At 40.3% G+C, this 18,573-nt stretch overlaps 1 protein-coding gene and 1 pseudogene across 2 annotated transcripts in view; one reads left to right on the top strand and one right to left on the bottom strand.

Annotated features, from left to right (window-relative positions):
* Nucleotides 1-18,573, bottom strand: part of LOC126174758 (peroxisomal membrane protein PEX14) — a 65,965-nt gene that overhangs the window by 18,872 nt on the left and 28,520 nt on the right. The window contains exons 2-4 of one of the 2 annotated variants that reach the window (XM_049921087.1): nt 17,278-17,415; nt 11,694-11,834; nt 1,892-2,127 (exon numbers count right to left, since the gene is read on the bottom strand). In XM_049921087.1, the coding sequence (XP_049777044.1) occupies nt 1,892-2,127; nt 11,694-11,834; nt 17,278-17,415 (515 nt within the window). The remainder of the gene's footprint in view (nt 1-1,891; nt 2,128-11,693; nt 11,835-17,277; nt 17,416-18,573) is intronic. The other variant, XM_049921088.1, reaches the window with a different exon arrangement.
* LOC126177460 (5S ribosomal RNA) lies at nt 12,062-12,179 on the top strand (annotated as a pseudogene).

Genomic DNA, 18,573 nt, shown 5'->3' with positions numbered 1-18,573 from the left:
CCTTGGGAGAGCCAGTCCTGACAAAACTCTACCATCTGGTGAGCAAGATGTATGAAACAGGCGAAATACCCTCAGACTTCAAGAAGAATATAATAATTCCAATCCCAAAGAAAGCAGGTGTTGACAGATGTGAAAATTACCGAACAATCAGTTTAATAAGCCACAGCTGCAAAGTACTGACACGAATTCTTTACAGACGAATGGAAAAACTAGTAGAAGCCGACCTCAGGGAAGATCAGTTTGGATTCCGTAGAAATACTGGAACACGTGAGGCAATACTGACCTTACGACTTATCTTAGAAGAAAGATTAAGGAAAGGCAAACCTACGTTTCTAGCATTTGTAGACTTAGAGAAAGCTTTTGACAATGTTGACTGGAATACTCTCTTTCAAATTCTAAAGGTGGCAGGGGTAAAATACAGGGACCGAAAGGCTATTTACAATTTGTACAGAAACCAGATGGCAGTTGTAAGAGTCGAGGGGCATGAAAAGGAAGCAGTGGTTGGGAAGGGAGTGAGACAGGGGTGTAGCCTATCCCCGATGTTATTCAATCTGTATATTGAGCAAGCAGTGAAGGAAACAAAAGAAAAATTTGGAGTAGGAATTAAAATCCATGGAGAAGAAATAAAAACTTTGAGGTTCGCCGATGACATTGTAATTCTGTCAGAGACAGCAAAGGACTTGGAAGAGCAGTTCAGCGGAATAGACAGTGTCTTGAAAGGAGGATATAAGATGAACATCAACAAAAGCAAAGCAAAACGAGGATAATGGAATGTAGTCGAATTAAGTCGGGTGATGTTGAGGGTATTAGGTTAGGAAATGAGACACTTAAAGTAGTAAAGGAGTTTTGCTATTTGGAGAGCAAAATAACTGATGATGGTCGAAGTAGAGAGGATATAAAATGTAGACTGGCAATGGCAAGGAAAGCGTTTATGAGGAAGAGAAATTTGTTAACATCGAGTATAGATTTAAGTGTCAGGACGTCATTTCTGAAAGTATTTGTATGGAGTGTAGCCATGTATGGAAGTGAAACATGGACGGTAAATAGTTTGAACAAGAAGAGAATAGAAGCCTTTGGAATGTGGTGCTACAGAAGAATGCTGAAGATTAGATGGGTAGATCACGTAACTAATGAGGAGGTATTGAATAGGATTGGGGAGAAGAGAAGTTTGTGGCACAACTTGACCAGAAGAAGGGATCGGTTGGTAGGACATGTTCTGAGGCATCAAGGGATCACCAGTTTAGTATTGGAGCGCAGCGTGGAGGGTAAAAATCGTAGGGGGAGACCAAGAGATGAATACACTAAGCAGATTCAGAAGGATGTAGGTTGCAGTAGGTACTGGGAGATGAAGAAGCTTGCACAGGATAGAGTAGCATGGAGAGCTGCATCAAACCAGTCTCAGGACTGAAGACCACAACAACAACAACATTGCCTTGTATCCATCTAGTCTTTAATTTCAGCGATTTCCATGTCATCTGATGATATTCCATTTTTTCTTTCAGTGTCTTGTATTTACATTAGATATGCATCATTTTTATTATATTTTGATAGAATATTGTATGTGCTAACAATACAAATATCTCTGACTAGTCAGCATTTGCTACCACACAAATGCACGCAGCAGCAGCACCAGCACCAGAGAGCACCACAGAAAGGTAGGTAGGGTAATAGATATTGTACATTTTACTCTGAAGTATCAGAATATTAGCACCACTATAAGAACCAATGATATTATTAATGATTAAATATCTAAGAACAAAGTTACAGATCATATGAAACACATATGCAGATTTCATTACTTTACCTGGTGCAGATTAGTAATATTCTAATAAATCCTTTAGCAACATAACAAATTTGTTATAAGAAAATAGTATGTTATGCGATACATTACCCACTAAGAAGCACACTCTTGAGTGAGGAGAACTCTGCCTTTAGATCTTGGATGTGCCTACTTGTTGTATCTGCATTTTGTACTAGGTTGCTTAAATGTCCAATTTCAATACTAGTTTTCTTCACATCATCCTGCACACTCTTTACTTTCCCTGTCAATGATTTCTCTAAGTCCACAATAGAATCTTCAAGAGATTTCTTCTTTTTCTTCCCAAAGAAAAATGAGTGTAAGAATCTCTGTGAAAGGTAAAAATGTATTAAGGATTACACACAGATTTGGAGTTTTAAAGACTAGTAATTTGTGTACATGTACATGTACATTTGTGTACATCTACATCCATACTCCGCAAGCCACCTGACGGTGTGTGGCGGATGGTACCTTGAGTACCTCTATCGGTTCTCCCTTCTATTCCAGTCTCGTATTGTTCGTGTAAAGAAGGATTGTCGGTATGCTTCTGTATGGCTCTAATCTCTCTGATTTTATCCTCATGGTCTCTTCGCGAGATATACGTAGGAGGGAGCAATATACTGCTTGACTCTTCGGTGAAGAAACTTTAACAAAAGTACGTACCGAGCTACTGAGCGTTTCTCCTGCAGAGTCTTCCACTGGAGTTTATCTATCATCTCTGTAATGCTTTCGCGATTACTAAATGATCCTGTAACGAAGCGCGCTGCTCTCTGTTGGATCTTCTCTATCTCTTCTATTAACCCTATATGGCACGGATCCCACACTGCTGAGCAGTATTCAAGCAGTGGGCAAACAAGCGTACTGTAACCTACTTCCTTTGTTTTCAGATTGCATTCCCTTAGGATTCTTCCAATGAATCTCAGTCTGGCATCTGCTTTACCGACAATCAACTTTATAAGATCTTTCCATTTTAAATCACTCCTAATGCGTACTCTCAGATAATTTATGGAATTAACTGCTTCCAGTTGCTGACCTGCTATTTTGTAGCTAAATGATAAGGGATCTATCTTTCTATGTATTCGCAGCACATTACACTTGTCTACATTGAGATCCAATTGCCACTCCCTGCACCATGCGTCAATTCGCTGCAAATCCTCCTGCATTTCAGTACAATTTTCCATTGTTACAACCTCTCGATACACCACAGCATCAGTGAAGCCTCAGTGAACTTCCGATGTCATCCACAAGGTCATTTATGTATATTGTAAATAGCAACGGTCCTATGACACTCCCCTGCGGCACACCTGAAACCACTCTTACTTCGGAAGACTTCTCTCCATTGAGAATGACATGCTGCGATCTGTTATCTAGGAACTCTTCAATCCAATCACACAATTGGTCTGATAGTCCATATGCTCTTACTTTGTTCATTAAACGACTGTGGGGAACTGTATCGAACGCCTTGCAAGAACCACGGCATCTACCTGTGAACCCTTGTCTATGGCCCTCTAAGTCTCGTGGATGAATAGCGCGAGCTGGGTTTCACACGATCATCTTTTTCTAAACCCATGCTGATTCCTACAGAGTAGATTTCTAGTCTCCAGAAAAGTCATTATACTCGAACATAATATGTGTTCCAAAATTCTACAACTGATCGACGTTAGAGATATAGGTCTATAGTTCTGCACATCTGTTCGACGTCCCTTCTTGAAAACTGGGATGACCTGTGCCCTTTTCCAATCCTTTGGAACGCTATGCTCTTCTAGAGACCTACGGTAGACCGCTACAAGAAGGGGGGCAAGTTCCTTCGCGTACTCTGTGTAAAATCGAACTGGTATCCCATCAGGTCCAGCGGCCTTTCCTCTTTTGAGCGATTTTAATTGTTTCTCTATCCCTCTGTCGTCTATTTCAATATCTACCATTTTGTGTCTATAGGCCCCCTGGCTAAGCAGCTGTTGTGGCTGAGCACCTGAAGGATAATTTGGAAAATATTTCGAGTAGATAGTTCAGGGTGGAGATTTTAATTTGCCGGATATATACTGGGAGACTCAAACGTTCATAACGGGTGGCAGGGACAAAGAATCCAGTGAAATTTTTTTAAGTGCTTTATCTGAAAACTACCTTGAGCAGTTAAACAGAGAACCAACTCGTGGCGATAACATATTAGACCTTCTGGCGACAAACAGACCCGAACTATTTAAAACAGTTAACACAGAACAGGGAATCAGCGACCATAAAGCAGTTACTGCATCGATGATTTCAGCCGTAAACAGAAATATTAAAAAAGGTAGGAAGATTTTTCTGTTTAGCAAAAGTGACAAAAAGCAGATTACAGGGTACCTGACAGCTCAACACAAAAGTTTTGTCTCAAGTACAGATAGTGTTGAGGATCAATGGACAAAGTTCAAAACCATCATTCAATATGCATTAGATGAGTAAGTGCCAACCAAGATCGTAAGAGATGGAAAAGAGACACCATGGTACAACAACCAAATTAGAAAACTGCTGCAGAAGCAAAGGGAACTTCACAGCAAACATAAACACAGCCAAAGCCTTGCAGACAAACAAAAATTACGCGAAGCGAAATGTAGTGTGAGGAGGGCTATGCGAGAGGTGTTCAATGAATTCGAAAGTAAAGTTCTATGTACTGACTTGGCAGAAAATCCTAAGAAATTTTGGTCTTATGTCAAAGCGGTAGGTGGATCAAAACAAAATGTCCAGACACTCTGTGACCAAAATGGTACTGAAACAGAGGATGACAGACTAAAGGCTGAAACACTAAATGTCTTTTTCCAAAGCTGTTGCACAGAGGAAGACTGCACTGTAGTTCCTTCACTAGATTGTCGCACAGATGACAAAATGGTAGATATCGAAATAGACAACAGAGGGATAGAGAAACAATTAAAATCGCTCAAAAGAGGAAAGGCCGCTGGACCTGATGGGATACCAGTTCGATTTTACACAGAGTACGCGAAGGAACTTGCCCCCCTTCTTGTAGCGGTCTACCGTAGGTCTCTAGAAGAGCGTAGTGTTCCAAAGGATTGGAAAAGGGCACAGGTCATCCCCGTTTTCAAGAAGGGACGTCGAACAGATATGCAGAACTATAGACCTATATCTCTAACGTCGATCAGTTGTAAAATTTTGGAACACGTATTATATTCGAGTATAATGACTTTTCTGGAGACTAGAAATCTACTCTGTAGGAATCAGCATGGGTTTAGAAAAAGACTGTCGTGTGAAACCCAGCTCGCGCTATTCATCCACGAGACTCAGAGGGCCATAGACAAGGGTTCACAGGTAGATGCCATGGTTCTTGACTTCCGCAAGGCATTCGATACAGTTCCCCACAGTCGTTTAATGAACAAAGTAAGAGCATATGGACTATCAGACCAATTGTGTGATTGGATTGAAGAGTTCCTAGATAACAGATCGCAGCATGTCATCTCAATGGAGAGAAGTCTTCCGAAGTAAGAGTGATTTCAGGTGTGCCGCAGGGGAGTGTCATAGGACTGTTGCTATTCACAATATACAAAAATGACCTTGTGGATGACATCGGAAGTTCACTGAGGCTTTTTGCAGATGATGCTGTGGTGTATCGAGAGGTTGTAACAATGGAAAATTGTACTGAAATGCAGGAGGATCTGCAGCGAATTGACGCATGGTGCAGGGAATGGCAATTGAATCTCAATGTAGACAAGTGTAACGTGCTGCGAATACATAGAAAGATAGATCCCTTATCATTTAGCTACAAAATAGCAGGTCAGCAACTGGAAGCAGTTAATTCCATAAATTATCTGGGAGTACGCATTAGGAGTGATTTAAAATGGAATGATCTTATAAAGTTGATTGTCGGTAAAGCAGATGCCAGACAGATTCATTGGAAGAATCCTAAGGAAATGCAATCCAAAAACAAAGAAAGTAGGTTATAGTACACTTGTTCGCCCACTGCTTGAATACTGCTCAGCAGTGTGGGATCCGTACCATGTAGGGTTGATAGAAGAGATAGAGAAGATCCAACGGAGAGCAGTGCGCTTCATTACAGGATCATTTAGTAATCGCGAAAGCATTACAGAGATGATAGATAAACTCCAGTGGAAGACTCTGCAGGAGAAACGCTCAGTAGCTCGGTATGGACTTTTGTTAAAGTTTCTTCACCGAAGAGTCAAGCAGTATATTGCTCCCTCCTACGTATATCTCGCGAAGAGACCATGAGGATAAAATCAGAGAGATTAGAGCCCACACAGAAGCATACCGACAATCCTTCTTTCCACGAACAATACGAGACTGGAATTGAAGGGAGAACCGGTAGAGGTACTCAAGGTACCCTCCGCCACACACCGTCAGGTGGCTTGCGGAGTATGGATGTAGATGTAATGCTGGTAGTATACACACAATATTAGAGAACTTATATCGTTCTCTTGTCAGGACTCCATTATCAATGGAAAGTCTGCCAAAAACTCTTAAAATTCTGGACTTTAACCTTTCGTTCCTATTTTAGAACTTAACTTGTTCAAGTAATTGGAAAACTTTATGTTGTATTTAAGACTGCAATTTGGTCAAACTTCCGAACTGTAACTTTGCAGGACTCTGAAGCTGTTTTTGTTGTTCGCTCACACAAAGAAGACCTAAGTTCGTTTCTTTGGAAGTTACCAACTGTGTTTATCACACCTGCTTTGTATATTAATGTCAGACCTAAAGTGGGGGCGAATAGAACCACTATCATACAATCCCCCCTCCCTCCCCTGCTCCAGGCTTACAACAAAACCACTAATCTTCCTCTATAACTACAGATATTTGTTCTTTATCTATACTCTGTACACCACCGTGAGGTGTATGGCAGAGGGTATGTTTCATTGCACCTGTTATTAGGGTTTCTGCCTGTTCCCTTCACCCATGGAACACCGGAAGAACGACTGATGAAGGAGTCTGCATGTGCAGTAATTGTTCTAATCTTTTCCTCACAATCCCTGTGTGAGTGATACGTAGGGGATTGTAGTGTATCCCTAGAGAAATCATTTCAAGCTGGGTCTTGAAACTTTTTTAATAGACTTTCTTGGTATAGTTTACATCTGTCTTTAAGAGTCTGCCGTTTCAGTTCCTTCAGAATCTCTAAGATACTCTCCCATGCATTACACAGACATGCGACCTTTCGTCTGCAAGCAATATTCTAGAACAGTTGCTCAAGTCATTTGTAAGAAATATCTTTTGTACACTGATTGCATTTCCCCAGTATTCTACCAACAAACCAAAGTCTGCCACCTGCTTTACCCATGACTGAAACTACGTAATCATTCCAATTCATGTCCCTACAAAATCCTACACCCATGTATTTGATTTTGCCAATTCCAACAGTGAACAGTTGATATTATAGTCATAGGATACTACATTTTTTTCATTTAGTGAAGCAAAATTTCACATTTCTGAACATTTAGAGCAAGTTGTCAATCTCTGTACCAGGTTGAAATATTATCAAGATGTGACTGAATATTTATGCAGCTTCTCAGATAGTTCTTCATTATAGATAACTGCAGCATCTGCAAAAGCCTGATTTTACTGTAATATTGTATGCTAGGTCATTAATATACAATACAAACAGCAAGGGACCCAATGCACTTTCCTGCAGCACACCTTGAGTTACTTCTACAGCTGACAATGACTCTCCATCTAAGATTACATGTTGTGTCCTACCTATCAAAAAGTTCTCAATCCAGTCACGAATTTCACTTGCTACCCAATATGATTGTACTTTTGACAATAAGCATAGGTGCAGTACTGAGTCAAATGATTTTCAGAAATAAAAAAACACTGCATCTACACGGTTGTCCTGATCCAAACCTTTTAGTATGTCTTGTGAGAAAAGTGCGAGTTGGGTTTCACATGATCGATGTTATCAAAAACCATGCTGGTTGGCATTGACGAGCTCATTCTGTCCCAGATACTCATTATGTTTGAGCTCAGAATATGTTATAAGATTCTACAATAAATTGCTGTCAAGGAAATTAAACAGTTGTTTGATGGATCACTTTCACTACACTTCTTGTAGATGGGTGTGACCTGTATCTTTTTCCAACAACTAGGCATAGTTTTTTGTTTGAGGGATTTATGATGGATTATGGTTATAAGAGCGGCTAACTCAGCCTCAAATTCAGCATAGAATCTGACAGTGATCCCACTGAGGCAAGGAGCTTCATTCAATTTTAATGATTTCAGCTGTTTCTCAACACCACAGACACTAATACATATTTCACACATATTTTCAGCGATAGGAGGATTAAATTGGGGCAATTCTCCTGGGTATTCCTTTGTAAAGTAACATCTGAAAACCATTTCAAGCATGTCAAATTTTGCTTTGCTAGCCTCGACCTTAATTTCTGTCAACATTCACTAGGGACTGGACACTAACTCTGATGCTACTAACAGCCTTTACATTCAACCAGAATTTCTTTGGGTTCTGTGAAAGACCATTTGGTAATATTCTGCTACAGAAGTCATTGAAGGCATCACACATTGCTCTCTTGACAGCCAAACGCATTTCATTCAGCATTTCTCTATCTGTAGCCCTCCTCTTTGTTTTAGACCTATTATGCAGTAATTTCTGTTTCTTTAGAAGTTTATTTACATTGACTGTTTATCATCCCATTGTGGACTGTTCTACTGCGTACATATCTATCCTGTGTGGCCAACTATTCTTCCGAACTTGAGCCACAGTTCCTCTACAAGCTCCTGACCTGTGCTGAAGGTTTCAGGTTCCTCATTGACATATGACATAACTGATTTTTTTATCTAGTTTACTGAACATATACATCTTTCTGCTTGTTTTAGTTGTCCTTTGTACTTTGTTAATCATTGCTGCCACAAGCACACTATGGTCACTGATACAATTTTCAATGTGTAAACCCTCAGCGAGGTCAGGTCTATTTGTTGCCATTAGACCAAATATATTTCCATCATGAGTAGTTCTAAGTAGTTTTCAGAGAAGGCATTTCGTAAAGTTTCACAGGGAGTTTTATCACATACACCACTAACAAAACTGTAATTATCCCAATTAACTGTTGGATGATTGAAGTCCCCACACATAATTACAGTATGACTGGGGGACTTACATAGAAGTGAACCGAGATTTTCTCTGAAGTTTTTTGTTACATCTTGTTACATCAGGAGATGAGTCTGTGGGTGATAGAAGGATCCATCCCTGATATTGAGTCTTGCCCAAGCAATCTTAGGTGTAGCTTCAATTCCTATCACGGTGGGTTCGATTTTTTTGTCTGCTGCGACAAATACACCACCTCCATTTCCCATTTGCCTATCCTTTCGGTATACCCTTAAATTTTCTCCAAAAATCTTACTGCTATCAATTTCAGCTTTCAACTAGCTCTCTTTACCTAGTATTACATGAGCTTCACTGCTTTTCATGAGCGCTTCAAACTCTGGCACTTTGATGCGAATGCTTTGGCAGTTTACCATTAAGGTTTTAACACACTCGCCTGTGGGAGGCATTTCTTTAGATCTTACACTGACACGTCTGGATTTTCTACAGCTATTATTACCCCACACACAGTTAGCTGACTACCAGCATCTGATGTGCAGTGCACACCTAACCTATTTAGGGGCACCCTACAGTTCTAAATCCTATGGCCTAACTCCAAGAAGTCGCAGCCTAGCTTGTCGCAGAACTTTTGAAGTCCCTGGTTCAGTCCTTCCATTCAACTAAGAACCAAAGGGCCACGATCAGTTTTGGTGACAACGTTGCAACTGTGAGCTTTGTTGAGACTCCACACACAGGTCGACCTTCTCAACCAGTTTCAAGTCACTGCAATGACCCAAAAATGCCCAGACAACATGAATCACTTGTTCAAACGTGTGCCACAATCTGTAGTTGGCTGCACCCTGTTCCCCAATGGCTGCTGAAATAGCCTCTTCAACACATTGAGCGAGATCCACAGACATACACACTGAGTGCGCCTGGTGTCCTTTCCTGTCCCTTGCTGCCATTTCCCTAAGTGGACCATCACTCGGCGTACATTTGAAGTCCCAATGATTAATAGACACCTAACCTTTTGGCATTACCTATGTGACATATACCCTGCTTACAAAAAAACTATTCACTGGTACTTCTGATATATTTTCATATGATATGTCCACTGGGATTAGATCTATCACATATGAATCAAGGAGAGAATACTGTAAAGGTGAAGGAATGGTAACTAGTGTCAAGTTCCACTAACAGAGTATTATAGGTGGTAGTAATACCTTCAAAAACCTTCCCCATAATCATTGCGCAAAATGTATTAACATCATTGCCTATATATTTAATGATACGACTACACATTTCATCACCTTCGCAGTGCTATCTGTTATACAAGGGTCACTCCAAAAGAAATGCACAATTTTTTTTTTTTAAATCCATCTTTTATTCTAAATGTTTGAAAGTTTTACAGTGTGCAGATACATCCTTTAGGAACAATATTTTCATTTTTCCACATAATTTCCATCTCTCTCAACTGCCTTACACCATCTTGGAACCAGCGCCTGTATACCCACATGGTAAAATTCTGGACCAATCTGTTGGAGCCACTGTTTGGCAGCATGCACAAGGGAGTCATCACCTTCAAACCTTGTTCCACAAAGATTCAGTTTCCCAAAGAGATGATAGTCACATGGAACCAGGTCAGGACGGTAAGGCAGGTGTTTCAGTGTTGTCCATCCGAGTTTTGTGATCGCTTCCATGGTTTTTTGACTGACTTGTGGCCGTGCATTGTCGTGCAACAGCAAAACATCCTGCTTTTGCTGATGTGGTCGAACACGAGTCAGTCGAGCTTGAAGTTTCTTCAGTGTCGTCACATATGCATCAGAATTTATAGTTGTTCCCCTTGGCATGATGTCCACAAGCAAGAGTCCTTCGGAATCGAAAAACACCGTAGCCATAACTTTTCCAGCAGAAGGTGTGGTTTTGAATTTTTTTTTTTCTTCGATGAATTTGCATGATGCCATCCATTGATTGCCTCTTCGTCTCTGGTGAAAAATGATGGAGCCATGTTTCATCACCTGTCACAATTCTTCCAAGAAATTCATCTCCACCATTCTCGCACTGTTCCTAAAGTTTGCTGCATACCGTCTTTCTTGTTTCTTTGTGAGCCACTGTCAACACCCTGGGAACCTACCTGGCACAAACCTTTTTTAATGCCAACACTTTCAGTATTCTGCAAACACTTCCCTCCCCTATCCCAGTGTAGCATGACAATTCGTTCACTGTGATGCATCTGTCAGCAGTCACCAATTCATTAACTCTCTGCACATTGTCTGGAGTGTGTGCAGTACGAGGCCTGCCGCTGTGAGGACAATCCTCAATATTGCTGTGCCCACTTTCACCACGTAACCTGCTTGCCCACCGACTAACTGTACCGAGATCGACAGCAGCATCTCCATACATCTTTTTCAACCTCTTGTGGATGTTTCCCACTGTCTCGTTTTCACAGTACAGGAATTCTATGACAGCACGTTGCTTCTGATGAACGTCAAGTGTAGCAGCCATGTTTAAGACATGCTGTGGCGGCGTCACTCACGGGAACAGGTTGAACTAAGTTCGAAAATAAGCGAGAAGGATGTATCTACACACTGTAAAACTTTCACACATGTGGAATGAAAACTGTATTTTTACAAAAATAGTGTGCATTTCTTTTGGAATGACCCTCGTATTTCATTTATTTGATCTCATAAATAATCATAGTGGTACAGTAGCCAGAGAAAATTTTTAATGAACTTGCAAATCAGTAAAGCATTTAATGTTGAAGCTAATTTATTTTAGAAAAGGAAGCATCAATATATTCCAAATAATTTACCATCAAGAAACACAGCTTCCAAAAATTTTGCATCAGTCATCATAAGGAACACTTACCTTATAGAACAGATATAATGCATAGAGAGCACCTGCTATTAGTGCTATACTGTTGCCAATGTCTCTAAATCTGCTCCAGAATGTTGGTCGTGGAAGAACTATCTGTTGTGGGGGTATTGCTATTGATGTCTGAGTGTCAGGCTGTAAGAGAAGTAATAGCAGGTAACAAGACTTCATTGCATTTTAACAGATTGTAGCAGTTTTCACTTTTAAATACTGGAAGACTATGCAGTAGAAGGGACAATGTTAGGTACGAACAGAAAGTGATAAAATAGGAATAAAATTATATACAGGGTATATCCCCAAACAGTCATCAGGTGCATTTTCTCTTGTATTTCAGCAGATATTTGTAATATTATTTTTGTAATGCCAACGGCCTTGCCACAGTGGTAACATCGGTTCCTGTCAGACCACCAAAGTTAAGCACTGTTGGGCTGGGATAGCACTTGGATGGGTGACCATCCGGTCTGCCTAGCGCTGTTGGCAAGCGGGTTGCACTCAGCCCTTGTGAGGCAAACTGAGGAGCTACTTGATTGAGAAGTAGAGGCTCTGGTCTCGGAAACTGACATACAGCTGGGAGAGCAGTGTGCTGACCACATGCACCTCCATATCCGCTTTCAATATGTAGCAGGAGTCAATCCAAGCAAATATCACTCATCACATCTTTCATGTGATGCTCAATGTTGAAGGAAAGCAATGCTTTCCTCCCCATTGCAAAAAAATATCTACCAAAACACCAAAGAAAATGCACCTGATGACTCTTAGGAAAGAAACCCTGCATACTCTTACAGAAATTGAAACTTAAATATAGAAAGTTCCCCCCCCCCCCCCCCCCCCCCCCCCCCCCCCCCCCCCCCCCCGGGAATTACTAATGTAATAATAACATGCATTACAGTTTACTCTCCACAGCTCTGTAAATTGAAGTACAAGTACAGCTTTTGGTAGGGAGAAGTGGCCCTTCCTGGAAAAACACAACAACTGCTGCTCATTATAACTATGTATCAATTGCCCACCTAGCAGTGGCTATGTAGATCCTGCACATGTGCATTTATTGCATTAGCTACATCATTTTCTAATTTCTGTATTCTGTTTAGCATGAACATATTTAGTGGGAAGTGAACACATATTGCACACTATGTAACCACTGATTCATATGACATATTATAAGTTTGTGAGCTTGTAGGTGTTCCCTGCAACATTACAGGTTAGACAGAGTGGAGACTCAACAGCCCACTCTTCGGTTTACAGACCAAAGCTCAGCCTCTGGTAAGCATCTGCCCCCCCCCCCCCCTTTCAGTTTGTGGATTGTTTTACTATTTTACTACAATAAATTCTCATATGTTGTTGTTGTTGTGGTCTTCAGTCCTGAGACTGGTTTGATGCAGCTCTCCATGCTACTCTATCCTGTGCAAGCTTCTTCATCTCCCAGTACCTACTGCAACCTACATCCTTCTGAATCTGCTTAGTGTATTCATCTCTTGGTCTCCCCCTACGATTTTTACCCTCCACGCTGCCCTCCAAAACTAAATTGGTGATCCCTTGATGCCTCAGAACATGTCCTACCAACCGATCCCTTCTTCTGGTCAAGTTGTGCCACAAACTTCTCTTCTCACCAATCCTATTCAATACTTCCTCATTAGTTATGTGATCTACCCATCTAATCTTCAGCATTCTTCTGTAGCACCACATTTCGAAAGCTTCTATTCTCTTCTTGTCCAAACTATTTACCGTCCATGTTTCACTTCCATACATGGCTACACTCCATACAAATACTTTCAGAAACGACTTCCTGACACTTAAATCAATACTCGATGTTAACAAATTTCTCTTCTTCAGAAACGCTTTCCTTGCCATTGCCAGTCTACATTTTATATCCTCTCTACTTCGACCATCATCAGTTATTTTGCTCCCCAAATAGCAAAACTCCTTTACTACTTTAAGTGCCTCATTTCCTAATCTAATTCCCTCAGCATCACCCGACTTAATTCGACTACATTCCATTATCCTTGTTTTGCTTTTGTTGATGTTCATCTTATATCCTCCTTTTAAGACACTGTCCATTCCGTTCAACTGCTCTTCCAGGTCCTTTGCTGTCTCTGACAGAATTACAATGTCATCGGCAAACCTCAAGGTTTTTATTTCTTCTCCATGGATTTTAATACCTACTCCGAATTTTTCTTTTGTTTCCTTTACTGCTTGCTCAATATACAGATTGAATAACATCGGGGAGAGGCTACAACCCTGCCTTACTCCCTTCCCAACCACTGCTTCCCTTTCATGTCCCTCGACTCTTATAACTGCCATCTGGTTTCTGTACAAGTTGTAAATAGCCTTTCGCTCCCTGTATTTTACCCCTGCCACCTTTAGAATTTGAAAGAGAGTATTCCAGTCAACATTGTCAAAAGCTTTCTCTAAGTCTACAAATGCTAGAAACGTAGGTTTGCCTTTCCTTAATCTTTCTTCTAAGATAAGTCGTAAGGTCAGTATTGCCTCACGTGTTCCAGTATTTCTACGGAATCCAAACTGATCTTCCCTGAGGTCGGCTTCTACTAGTTTTTCCATTCGTCTGTAAAGAATTCGTGTCAGTACTTTGCAGCTGTGGCTTATTAAACTGATTGTTCGGTAATTTTCACATCTGTCAACACCTGCTTTCTTTGGGATTGGAATTATTATATTCTTCTTGAAGTCTGAGGGTATTTCGCCTGTTTCATACATCTTGCTCACCAGATGGTAGAGTTTTGTCAGGACTGGCTCTCCCAAGGCCGTCAGTAGTTCTAATGGAATGTTGTCTACTCCGGGGGCCTTGTTTCGACTCAGGTCTTTCAGTGCTCTGTCAAACTCTTCACGCAGTATCGTATCTCCCATTTCATCTTCATCTACATCCTCTTCCATTTCCATAATATTGTCCTCAAGTGCGTCGCTCTTGTATAGACCCTCTATATACTCCTTCCACCTTTCTGCTTTCCCTTCTTTGCTTAGAACTGGGTTTCCATCTGAGCTCTTGATGTTCATACATGTGGTTCTCTTATCTCCAAAGGTCTCTTTAATTTTCCTGTAGGCAGTATCTATCTTACCCCTAGTGAGATAAGCCTCTACATCCTTACATTTGTCCTCTAGCCATCCCTGCTTAGCCATTTTGCACTTCCTGTCGATCTCATTTTTGAGACGTTTGTATTCCTTTTTGCCTGCTTCATTTACTGCATTTTTATATTTTCTCCTTTCATCAATTAAATTCAATATTTCTTCTGTTACCCAAGGATTTCTACTAACCCTCTTCATTTTACCTACTTGATCCTCTGCTGCCTTCACTACTTCATCCCTCAGAGCTACCCATTCTTCTTCTACTGTATTTCTTTCCCCCATTCCTTTCAATTGTTCCCTTATGCTCTCCCTGAAACTCTGTACAACCTCTGGTTCTTTCAGTTTATCCAGGTCCCATCTCCTTAAATTCCCACCTTTTTGCAGTTTCTTCAGTTTTACTCTACAGGTCATAACCAATAGATTGTGGTCAGAGTCCACATCTGCCCCTGGAAATGTCTTACAATTTAAAACCTGGTTCCTAAATCTCTGTCTTACCATTATATAATCTATCTGATACCTTTTAGTATCTCCAGGGTTCTTCCATGTATACAACCTTCTATCATGATTCTTAAACCAAGTGTTAGTTATGATTAAGTTGTGCTCTGTGCAAAATTCTATCAGGCGGCTTCCTCTTTCATTTCTTAGCCCCAATCCATATTCACCTACTACGTTTCCTTCTCTCCCTTTTCCTACACTCGAATTCCAGTCACCCATGACTATTAAATTTTCGTCTCCCTTCACTATCTGAATAATTTCTTTTATTTCATCATACATTTCTTCAATTTCTTCGTCATCTGCAGAGCTAGTTGGCATATAAACTTGTACTACTGTAGTAGGTGTGGGCTTCGTATCTATCTTGGCCACAATAATGCGTTCACTATGCTGTTTGTAGTAGCTTACCCGCATTCCTATTTTCCTATTCATTATTAAACCTACTCCTGCATTCCCCCTATTTGACTTTGTGTTTATAACCCTGTAGTCACCTGACCAGAAGTCTTGTTCCTCCTGCCACCGAACTTCACTAATTCCCACTATATCTAACTTTAACCTATCCATTTCCCTTTTTAAATTTTCTAACCTACCTGCCCGATTAAGGGATCTGACATTCCACGCTCCGATCCGTAGAACACCAGTTTTCTTTCTCCTGATAACGACATCCTCTTGAGTAGTCCCCGCCCGGAGATCCGAATGGGGGACTATTTTACCTCCGGAATATTTTACCCAAGAGGACGCCATCATCATTTAATCATACAGTAAAGCTGCATGCCCTCGGGAAAAATTACGGCCGTAGTTTCCCCTTGCTTTCAGCCGTTCGCAGTACCAGCACAGCAAGGCCGTTTTGGTTATTGTTACAAGGCCAGATCAGTCAATCATCCAGACTGTTGCCCTTGCAACTACTGAAAAGGCTGCTGCCCCTCTTCAGGAACCACACGTTTGTCTGGCCTCTCAACAGATACCTCTCCGTTGTGGTTGTACCTACGGTACGGCTATCTGTATCGCTGAGACACGCAAGCCTCCCCACCAACGGCAAGGTCCATGGTTCATGGGGGGGGGGGGGGAAAAAATTCTCATATGGTGCACTGCAATTCATCAGAAATCAATTTGTAAAATTAGACGTTAGTGTACCATCAGCAAAATGACAAAGAAATCAGAGGTTCCAGGATGCAGGCTTTGTCTACATAACAAAGAGGAAACACTCCTAACAATAATGGAAATTCCTAGATGGAAAAATACATAAAAATAACAGAAAGACAACCACTCACCTGTAGATGTAGAGGGCTGTTCATTAAGCACGTAACAGGAAGCAGTTAAAAATAGATTCGAGCTCTTGCTCTTTTTTCATTGCATTTGAGTGACTGTGTGGTTGTATGTGTGAATGTGTGCACTCTCTAGAAAAAGGGTAGGATCTCGAAAGCTGTTGTTAAAATTTTTCTGTTAGGTGCATCATGCACAATGCATTAGCCTCTCTGCAGGTAAATGGTTGCCTTTCCCTTATATTAAGTAAAGAGGAGAAATGGTAATCTAAACTGTATTACCATAATAGGTTTCTGAATTGGAGAATGAAGCCATTACTAATTTTGCATTACAAGAGAGGCAAGCTACAAAAGTGAACAGCAGTTATAAATTCAGTGCTTGCAGGCAGTGTTTCTTTCATCACAAGATTGTTAACAAGGCTTTGAGTAACTCTTCACTCCTTTCCATCATTTTCTCTTTTCTGAGCTTTTTTTTCAGAATAAAGAACACACAAATTTAGATACTGTATCATTCACCATTATCTTTGATTTGTTGCTACATAAGAGCAAAATACACTGAAAGCTCAATTAAGAAAATTATATCTTTTTACGAGGTCAATAATGTATTAATGAAGTATTAAGTGTTCAAATGCTACTTGCTTCTGCATCTGCAACAAATCTGTTTCTTACCAGGTTCAACACCTTTACTCAGAATGCATTACAATCGCAGGGCCATCAATGCTTAGTGGGTTCCCACTTTATTTACTCACCAATGGAGTGAAGCTACGCTCAAAGGCAATGCTGATTTCTTCATCCGTCAGTCCTTTAGATTTTAGGAATTTCTGCCTATATGTTAAAGGGCTCTGTTGTATCTTCTGATTACTCAAAAACCTTGTAGCAATGGAAATCTGAAAATTTCAGGAAAAAGTTACATGAAGTTTTACAGGAAGCTGATATGAAATATACTGTCATTTGATAAAAAATGTGGTACAAGGAATATGATTCTTCTGTAGCCTAAGGTGAGGGGCTGTGAAGGTTGTGGGATGCCGATCAATGAATTACTTTCCCATTTTCATACAAACTTGTAAGCAAGAGATATTAAACTTCTGAAAAGACTGAAAGGTCTATGTAATGTATCTGCTCTTCATCAGTGACTTATTACAACCTGACACACTTTTCAATCAGAAATCTAGTCGCATTGTTAAAATTTAAAATGTACTTATTCAAGAAGAATTCAGGGACCCCAGAACACCAACAAGGCAATGGTCAATGAACAGTTCATAAGCCACATATAATTAATGATAGTAAGAAACTAGTGCATGAAATTTAAACAATGCACAAGATAAGATGACGCAACAACAGTTAGGGATAGTTCTTTTTCCTGCTTTTAGATATCGTATTAAGACTGCTTATTTCTATGACTCAGGCTAATGGTCATCAGTGAAATTTCTGATGAACACAGCAACGGAGGTTTCTAAGATGTACAGAATGGTGTACTAGATCTCATGTGCCTTTGGTGAGAGAGTGGAATTGCTTATACATCACAAGAACTCTTGACACACCAATAATGTGCAAGTCACATTGATTAAATATCTAAGTGTAATGTTGCAAAGGGATATGAAATGGAACAAAAACATAAGGATGGTAATAGGGAAGGTGAATGGTCAGCTTTGGCTTGTTGGGAAAGTTTTAGAAAAGTATACCTTATCTACAGAGGAGACCACACATACAACATTTGTGTCACCCATTCTTGACTGCTGGTCAAGTGTTTGGAATACCAACACGATCAGATTAAAGGAAGACAGTGAAGCAATTAAGAAATGCTGCTAGATTCGTTACTAGTAGGTTCAATTACTACATCAGTGTTATGGAGATATTTTATGAACAAAAATGGGGAATCCCTGGAGGGCAGACTGCATTCTTTTCACAAAAAAAAAAATAAATAAATAAATAAATAAATAAATAAATAAAATAAAAACAAAACAAAATGTTGAGAAAGTTTAGAGAATAGGCATTTGCAGCTGACTGCAGAACAATTCTAGTGCCACCAAAATACATTTTGATTA

The sequence above is a fragment of the Schistocerca cancellata genome, chromosome 3, assembly GCF_023864275.1.
Source record: "Schistocerca cancellata isolate TAMUIC-IGC-003103 chromosome 3, iqSchCanc2.1, whole genome shotgun sequence".
NCBI lineage: Eukaryota > Metazoa > Arthropoda > Insecta > Orthoptera > Acrididae > Schistocerca > Schistocerca cancellata.
This window is presented reverse-complemented; position numbering and strand designations above follow the sequence as displayed.